The sequence below is a fragment of the Malania oleifera genome, chromosome 11 (genome assembly GCF_029873635.1).
Source record: "Malania oleifera isolate guangnan ecotype guangnan chromosome 11, ASM2987363v1, whole genome shotgun sequence".
Classification (NCBI taxonomy): domain Eukaryota; kingdom Viridiplantae; phylum Streptophyta; class Magnoliopsida; order Santalales; family Ximeniaceae; genus Malania; species Malania oleifera.
Window position 1 is genome coordinate 27,534,416 of NC_080427.1, and position 9,194 is coordinate 27,543,609.

General features: G+C 37.3%; 1 protein-coding gene across 1 annotated transcript; it reads left to right on the plus strand.

Annotated features, from left to right (window-relative positions):
• The first annotated feature begins 8,407 nt into the window (after positions 1-8,407).
• On the plus strand, positions 8,408-8,815 carry LOC131167438 (uncharacterized). The gene has a single exon (XM_058126241.1). The coding sequence runs from the start codon at positions 8,408-8,410 to the stop codon at positions 8,813-8,815; it is 408 nt and encodes a 135-aa protein (XP_057982224.1).
• The last annotated feature ends 379 nt before the right edge of the window (positions 8,816-9,194 follow it).

The window sequence follows — 9,194 nt, forward strand, 5'->3', positions numbered from 1 at the left end:
TGAATTTGTCGTTGAATTACTTCTAGGGACGACACTGATATCTAAAGCTCCTCATAGAATGGCTCCACCAGAGTTGAAAGAGTTAAAAGAATAGTTGCAGGAATTACTAGATAAGGGGTTTATCAGACCTAGTGTATCGCACTAGGGAGCACAAGTTCTATTTGTAAAGAATAAAGGCAGGATGATGAGGATGTGTATCGACTATAGAGGGATAAATAAAGTGACAGTTAAGAACAAGTATCCTCTTCCTCGTATTGATGATTTTTTCGATCAGCTCTAGGGAACACGAGTCTACTCAAAGATTGATCTTCGTTCCGGATACCATCAAGTAAAGGTCAAGGCAGGTAATGTTTTAAAGACAGCGTTCCAAACTCGATATGACCATTATAAGTTTTTGGTTATGCCTTTCAAATTGACCAATGCTCTTGTTGCATTCATGGACCTGATGAACAGGGTTTTCCATGAATACCTGGACCAGTTTGTAGTGGTTTTCATTGATGATATTTTGGTCTATTTGAAGAGTTCTAAGGAGCATGAAAATCATTTAAGGATGGTACTACAAGTATTAAGGGAAAGAAAGTATATGCTAAATTCAAGAAATGTGAATTCTAGCTGAAGAAAGTTACATTCCTTGGACACGTGATCTCCGGGGATGGTATCTCTGTAAATCTAAGCAAGATAGAGGTATTAGTTGATTGAGCGAGACCGAAGAATGTTCAAGAGATTAGGAGTTTCTTGGGTCTGGCAGGATACTACCGGCGATCTATGGAGGGTTTTTCCAGACTATCGCGTCCTTTGACGTGGCTAACGAGGAAAAATATGAAGTTTGAGTGGACCGATGATTGTAAATAGAGCTTCCAGGAATTGAAGCAGTGACTCGTCACTGCACTGGTTTTGTCTATTCCATTAGGAGATAGTGGATTTGTGATATACAATGACGCGTCTCAGAAGGGATTCGGGTGTGTTTTGATGTAGCAGGGGAAGGTCATTGCATACGCTTCTTGGCAACTTAAAGAATATGAAAAGAACTATCCAACGCAAGATTTGGAGTTGACTGCAGTGGTGTATGCATTGAAAATTTGGAGGCATTATTTGTATGGGGGAAAGTGTGAAATATTCACAGATCATAAGAGTTTGAAGTATTTCTTCACGCATATGGAGTTAAATATGAGGTAGAGGAGATGACTAGAATTGATAAAGGATTACGACTACCCCATTAGTTACCACCTAGGAAAGGCTAACGTGGTAGTTGATGCCTTGAGCCGGAAGTTGGGAAGTGCCTCAATATCAGAAGTGGTGATGCAACATTAGATTAGAATGGATTTAGAAAGACTTGGTGTGAAGCTAGTAGAGGGAGATCACCAAGTATTTATTGCTAATATGGTGCTTCAGCCGAATTTTCTGGAGAGAATTAAGATTGCACAGATGCAAGATGAAAAATTGGTAAGGATCAGGGATAAAGTGCAGAGTGGATAGGGAGCCGATTTTGATATCTCAAATGATGGTGCTTTTAGGTTTCATACCAGACTGTGTGTACCCGATGACATCGAAATTAAAAGGACCATTTTGGAAGAGGCGCATCGTTCTTTGTATACGGTACATCCAGGAAGCATGAAAATGTACAGAGATTTATGGGAATCCTTCTGGTGGAGCAATATGAAAAGAGAAAAAACCCAATATGTAGAACAATGTTTGACCTGTCAGTAGATAAAGGCTGAGCACCAGAGGCCAGTAGGATCATTACAACCACTTCATATTCCAGAATGGAAGTGGGAGTACATCTCCATGGACTTTGTCACAGGATTGCCACCAGCATAGCATGGGCAAAATGCCATATGGATCATTGTGGATCGATTGACAAAGACCACCAATTTTCTTCTTATAAGTTAACTACTCCATAGGTAGATTAACAAAATTGTATATACAAGAGGTAGTCAGATTGCATGGAGTGCCCGTGCCTATTGTTTCTAATCGGGATCCACATTTCACGTCTCAACTCTGGAAAATCTTACAAAGAGCTTTGGGATCCCAGTTGGCTTTTAGTATGACCTTTCATATTCAGATTGATGGACAGTCAGAGAGGACCATACAGATACTGTAGGATATGTTATGGGCATGTGTGTTAGATTTGGAGGCAGAGATGGATTTAGTATCCACTGATGGAGTTTTCTTATAACAACAACTATCAAGCGAGTATTGAAATGGCATCGTATGAAGCACTATATGATCGCAGGTGCTGAAATCCACTATACTGGGATGAAGTGGGTGAAAGACAGATTTTAGGACCAAAGATTGTACAACAGACTTTTGAGAAAATCAAGTTTATCCAAGAAAGAATTAAAACCGCTCAGAGTTGATAGAAAAACTACGCAGACACCCGCCGACGAGTGTTGTAATTTGGTGTAGGAGATAATGGGTAACAACCCCAAACGTAGTTATACTTGATTAGGGTTGTGATCCTAAAAAAATAAATATAAAAATAAATAAATAAATAAATATTAAATAAATAATATAGTATAATATAATAATATATTAATATAATATTATAATATTATATATATATATATATATATATATATATAACTTGAAGGATCAAAAGATCCTTTAGGAAGGAAATTTTTTTTTCCAGAGAACCCCTTCCCCCAAAATTTGCCTATTCTCTCTCTCTCTCTCTCTCTCTCTCTCTCTCTCTCTCTCTCTCTCTCTCTCTCTCTCTCTCTCACTTCTCCGTGCAACACTCTCTCTCTCCTTAAATTATTCCCTGATACTCGGCCGATCAAAAAACGGAAGATATCGCTGGGTTCTTATCTCAGCCACCGACATTCCTACCAAAGTGGATTTGTCGTAGGAGCAACGTAAGCACCACTCCTCAGGTAAGGCATACTCCCTCTCTTTCCTCAATTTCTCCTTAAATTTTCAACTAAATTGATGATCGGGCACCACCACAAGGTCCTAGTCTTGGTCGTCGTCATTTTGGCCAGAGCAAATTTTCAATTTGGGGGTCCTAGGCACCACTCCAAAGTGAGGGTGAGATTTAAAGAATTAATAAAATTGGTTTTTTTTGGGAGTCTAATTGTTTATTTGGAATTTATAGGCCTAGGAAATGCTAAAATAGTATTTTATTTAGGCTTAATTTGATTGAACTAGGGTTATTAAATCAGGGTTTGGAGCGTTACAGTTTGGTATCAGAACTTTAGGTTGTTAGGTTCTACAGACTCTAGGGCAGCTTAATACTAGAGTATAGGTTCGAGTTAGGACGAGGATAGGAATGGAAAGATTAGGATGTTGGTAGGATTTTGAGTTTTGTTTTGTAGCCTAGAGGTAGAAATCCTTTAATGAAATTCTGTGATTTTCTGAATCAGGTGAGAGTTTCAGAAAACCATGGTAAATCTATCAATTGGTGATGTTTCTAAGCAGAGAGACTGGAACTTGAAATTAGAATTCGAAGGTTGAAATAATTAAGTGTGAGAGGGAAATCCTTGAAGGAGGATGTTGGTAATGGTTGGTGGTTCAGTTAGGTGTTTGATGTTTAAATTGAGGATGGTTTGCGAGTTTAGCTTAAATTCGTGGGGTTCATGATTGTTGTCATTCGAGGTTAACTTAGATTCATTGGGTCATGAGAGATTTTATTCAGAGTAGTATTTATCAAATTTCGAGGATGAAATTTCTATAAGGAAGAGAGAATATAACGACCCCAAAAGTAGTTATACTTGATTAGGGTTGTGATCCTAAAATAAATAAATAAATAAAAATTATTAATTAAATAATATAATATAATATAATAATATAATATTTTATATATATAGGTTAGTAACCTAAAGGATCAAAGATCCTTCAGGAAGGAAATTTTTTTTTCTAGAGAACCCCTTCCCCCAAAATTCACCTATTCTCTCTCTCTCTCTCTCTCTCTCTCTCTCTCTCTCTCTCTCTCTCTCTCTCTCTCTCTCTCTCTCTCTCTCACTTCTCCGTGCAACACACTCTCTCTCCTCAAATTATTCCCTGATGCTTGGTCGATCGGAAAACGAAAGATACCATTGGGTTCCTATCTCCGCTACTGATATTCCTACCAGAGTGGATTTGTCGTAGAAGCAACGTAGGCACCACTCATGGGGTAAGGTATACTCCCTCTCTTTCCGCACCACCACGGGGTCCTAGTCTCGGTTGTTGTCATTTTGGCTGGAGCAAATTTTCAATTTGGGGGTCCTAGGCACCACTCCAAAGCGTGGGTGAGATTTAGGGAATTAAGAAAATTGGTTATTTTTGGGAGTTTAATTGTTTATTTAGAATTTGTGGGCCTAGGAAATGTTAAAATAGTATCTTATTCAGGGTTGATTTGATTGAACTAGGGTTATTGAATCAAGGTTTGGGGCATTACATAGTGTATTTTTTAGAATTGCACCGATGAAAGGGGTGATGAGATTCGGGAAGAAAGGTAAGCTTAGCCCTAGGTACATAGGGCCGTTTGAGATTCTGGAAAGAATCGATCTAGTTGCCTACAGGTTGGCATTACCCCCAACATTATATAGAATCCACGACGTATTTCATGTATCTATGTTGAAGAAATACGTCTTAGATCCATCACATATTATAAGTTATAAGGCACTGGAGCTTGAGGATACTCTATCCTATGATGAAGTGGCCATCCAGATTCTAGATCATAAAGAGCAAGAACTACGCACCAAGAAAATCTCACTGGTAAAAGTACTTTGGAGGAACCATGCAGTTGAGGAAGCCTCGTGGGAGTAAGAGGAGGAGATGCATCAGAAATACCCACATTTGTTTAGTGGGGCCCAACATTAGCCGGAAATGAAATAATGGTTTAGGTAAGGATTGTTCTATGTAAATAAGGTTGTGTAGGTTTTGTGCAAGTTAAGTAGTATAGGTGTATTTAATTGTAGATCTTCATGTAATAGTTTGTGTTTTGGATGGTTTTAGGAGTGTTTTGTTTTGAATATCTGTACCCTCCCAGAACCGTATATGTAACCATGGAATTCCTCCACCATAAGTGAGGGTGATTAATAAAATTTTTGTAGTTTTTTTAAAATGAGGACAAAAGTATTGGATAACAAATTTCGAGGATGAAATTTTTAAGAAGGAGGGGAGGATGTAGAGACTCAAAAAATAATAAATAATGAAATAATAAAGAAAAGAGGAAAGTTGGTTTGGTGAAAGCCAAACCGTCGACGGTTTGGGGTGAGCTTAGAAAACTGTTGATGGTTTTGAGTTACTGTGGCCAGGTAAAGGTAAAATGGTGAAAACGATTTAGTTGAAAAGGCCAAAATGTCGACGGTTTCCCTTGCGCTAGCAAGCCTATATAAGGCATTCAAGTCTTTTTCTTTTAATAAAACAAAACTCTCCTCTCTCTCTCTCTCTCTCTCTCTCTCTCTCTCTCTCTCTCTCTCTCTCTCTCTCTCTCTCTCTCTTAGGGCTGTGGCCTCAATGCTCTCTCTCTTCAATTTTCCTCCTGAAACAAGCTTGCATCAGCTAATAAACATTATTTCGAGATCCCGACGACGATTCTCTGCAAGTTAACTGGAGCGGTTTCGCTGTTTGAGAATTCCAAGCACCACTCCAAAATCGAGGTAAGGAAGTGTTTTTCAGGTTTAATTAATTATTGGAAGAGTATGAGCATAGGAGTATTAAAATAGTAAATATTCTGGGGATCATCTGATTGAGTTAGGATATATGGATACGGGGTTTGTGTGAGTGCCGCAGGCATATTTTTGGGATCCCTGCAAGCATAGCTCTAGGAAACAGGGAAGGGGAATAGTTTATGTCAGGAGTTTTTGGAAATTTAACTGATTGAAATATAGTATGAGATTTCTGAGTAATATATAAATATGATTTCCTGAGTATACAAATTTGTGGGAATGAAAACTTGAAATGATATATGCATGTTTAAAAAAATTTGGGTTAATGGGTTAAGTAAAACACTAGAGATGGTTATACCAATATTTTCAGTAGAATATTATAGTATAAGTTATCACTCAGTCTGTGTGGCATGAGTATGAAAGCTATGTATAATTATACTTCTTAATTTTTATGGTAAAGTATTTATAGATAGAAGTATGGTTTTATATAGTATTAAAGTAAAATAGTATTTTATAAACAAAATTTTATACGAATTTTTATACAGATTTTATATAGAGCTTTACATAGTATTAAAGCATCCTTTATAGGACTACAACGCAGAGCTTTACACAGTTTACATCATCCTTTATAGGACTATAGTACAGAGCTTTACACAATATTACAACGTCCTTTATTGGACTATAGTACAGAGCTTTACACAGTATTGCAGCGTCCTTTATAGGGCTACAGAACATTTTTTTAGATATTTTGTACAGATTTATAGTATGACAGATTGTACTAATTTGTGAAATGAAATCATGTTATTATATTATTTTGGAAATCACATTATATGGTTTTAGAACCCTGATGGACTATAGCTAGGCACGATACTATAGCCCCATAGTTACCAGTGCAGCCACACTTCTCAGATAGAGTGTTGGTGGTATACAATTGATTGTGCCATTGAAGTGTAGAGTTACCCCCTAGAGTCCAGACCAGCTGGGTAGGCCAATCGTACTCATAGTCATAGTTACATACACAGATATAGTTGACTTAACCTGGTTAGGCCAACCATGGCTAGGTTCAGCCTACGGGCCGCACAACCTGGATCATGCGAGGTTAATATATGACGTGGTTGTTTATCTATCCAAGGTAGTTCTTCTATGAAAATATGCATATTTACTTATACAGAGTTATTGTTTTATATAGAGTATGATGAAAAAGGAAAGTATGTAATTTTGAAATATATTTGTATATACGTGTTTATAGTTTTACATGATTTCACAATGATAGAAAAGGTAAATAATGATTGTATTTTGGAATATTGAAACTCATAATGCCACACATTGATAATAACATATTCTCACTTACTGAGAGGTGTCTTACCCCAAGAATTTAAACATTTCAGGAGATCTAGACAGACGAGCAAAGCGAGCTCTGAGGTAGACGAGGAGGTGTTGGTACAGTCCTAGATTCAAGGTAAGTGTTTGAGTTGGAAGATATGTTTTGTATAACCCCTAGGACATTTTATGGATTTTTGGAAATGTACCTGTAAATTAATGGAAATAGTAGAACTCTAGTATTGTATATAAGGTTCAGGTATATTATGTTTCCGCTGCATAGATAGTATGTATATATATGGACAAGTATATTCCCGGTACCCCACTTTGGGTCCGGGTTGATTATGTGGATGTTATAGTTGGTATCAGAGAAGACATATTTCTATATTTATATTTACAGTTAAAAAAAATAATAATAACAATATAAAGCAGAATTTTCGGGTCGTGACACTTCGCGTGAGAATTGTCTATGATCGTGAAAATGGACAAATTTGGTTATTTCAAGAAAAGTACATGGAAAAAGTGATTGAGAGGTTCAATATGGATAAAGCAGAACTTGTTGGTTGCCCACTTTCTAGTCACTTCAAGCTTAGTACAAAACAAAGTCCTACAAGTGAGAAATAGAAGAAAAAGATAAAGAAAATTCCTTATACTTCGGTCATTGGTTCTTTAATGTATGCAATGGTTTGCACAAGACTGGATTTAGCTCATGTCTTTGGAGTTGTTAGTTAGTTTCTCTCTAATTCGGGAAATGAGCATTGGTTTGCTGTAAAATGGATTCTCTGATACCTTAGAGGCACTTCAAAGGTGTGTTTGTACTTTGGAAATGGTAAATCTATGCTCCATGGATTCATGGATGCTGACATGGCCAATGATGTTGATTCTAGAAAATCAACTTCGGGTTATTTGATGACTTTTGCAGGGGGAGTTGTGGCTTGGCAATCAAAATTACAAAAAATTATTGCTCTATCTACTATGGAAGCCGAGTTTATTGTCATTACCAAAGCTTGCAAAGAATTGCTTTGGTTGAAGAGATTCTTGAAAGAGTTGGGCATGAAACATATTAGAGAAATATCTTCACCTTCCATTTATAAATTATTTTACAGTTATTAGAGCAGATATTTAGGTATTATTCTTGGTTAGAAGATATTTAGGCATTATTCTTGGAATTATTCTTAGGACCTTGTTCCCTTTCTCATGTATTATATACAAACTGTAACGTTGAATATTTGATATAGAAAAGAGTCCTTCAACTTTAACATGGTATCAGACCAGGTTCTCTGCATATACTTTTTATTCAACACTGTTTGAATTTTTTTTCTGCAATCATGTCCAACATTACATCCCTGGAGGTCTCCTCCTCCAGTTCAACATCCCCATTAATTTTGGACATGTCTTCTCCATATTTTCTCCATTCTACTGATCACCCAGGTGCCATCCTAGTCTCCACCCTTCTCAATGGTGACAATTATCCTACCTAAAAAAGGGCCATGAAAATGGCTTTGAATGCCAAAAATAAGTTTGGTTTCGTTAATGGTACCCTCCCCAAACCAACATCCTCCTCAACAGAAACTCAATTGTGGGAATGTTATAGTGATATGATCTTATCATGGATCCTCAACTCCATTGATAAATTCATTGTTCATAATCTGATCTATCATGAATGCCCCCGTGATATATGGCTGGATCTTGAGGATCGTTTCTCTCAAAGCAACAATCCTAAAATTTTTAAGTTGAAGCGTGACATTGCTACTCTCACCCAAGGCTCCATGACCATCTCTATGTATTTTACATCACTTAAAGGTCATTGGGATGAACTCGCTATGCTTGCCTCCACACCACAATGCACTTGTGGTGTCTTAAAAGAATTAACTCGAATGCAAGACACTGAGCGTGCTTTTTAGTTTTTGAAGGGGTTACATTACTCATATGCTTGAATTTGTAACCAAATTTTGGCCATGGATCCTTTACCTCCTGTTACCAAGGTCTATTCAATTTTGCATCAAGAAGAGAAGCAGCGCCTGCTTCATATCTCTAGTGTTCCAACATAATCTATTGCCATGGTGGTTCCTCGTAATTTTTCTCATCCTCCTGATAGCAAGGGGCGAGGGCGTGGTCCTCCAAAATGTGACCACTGTGGTTGTGATGGTCATTGGAAAGTCCACTGTTATAGGCTACATGCTTATCCCAACAACAAGTCTCAATCTCGTGGAACACCTGATGGAAAATTTGGTTCTTCAATGACTGTAAACACTATCACAGGTTCTTTAACTTCTTTTGAGA

Excerpts from the sequence above, each read along its gene's own strand:
- LOC131167438 (XM_058126241.1), top strand. The coding sequence starts at position 8,408 with ATGGCTTTGAATGCCAAAAATAAGTTTGGTTTCGTTAATGGTACCCTC.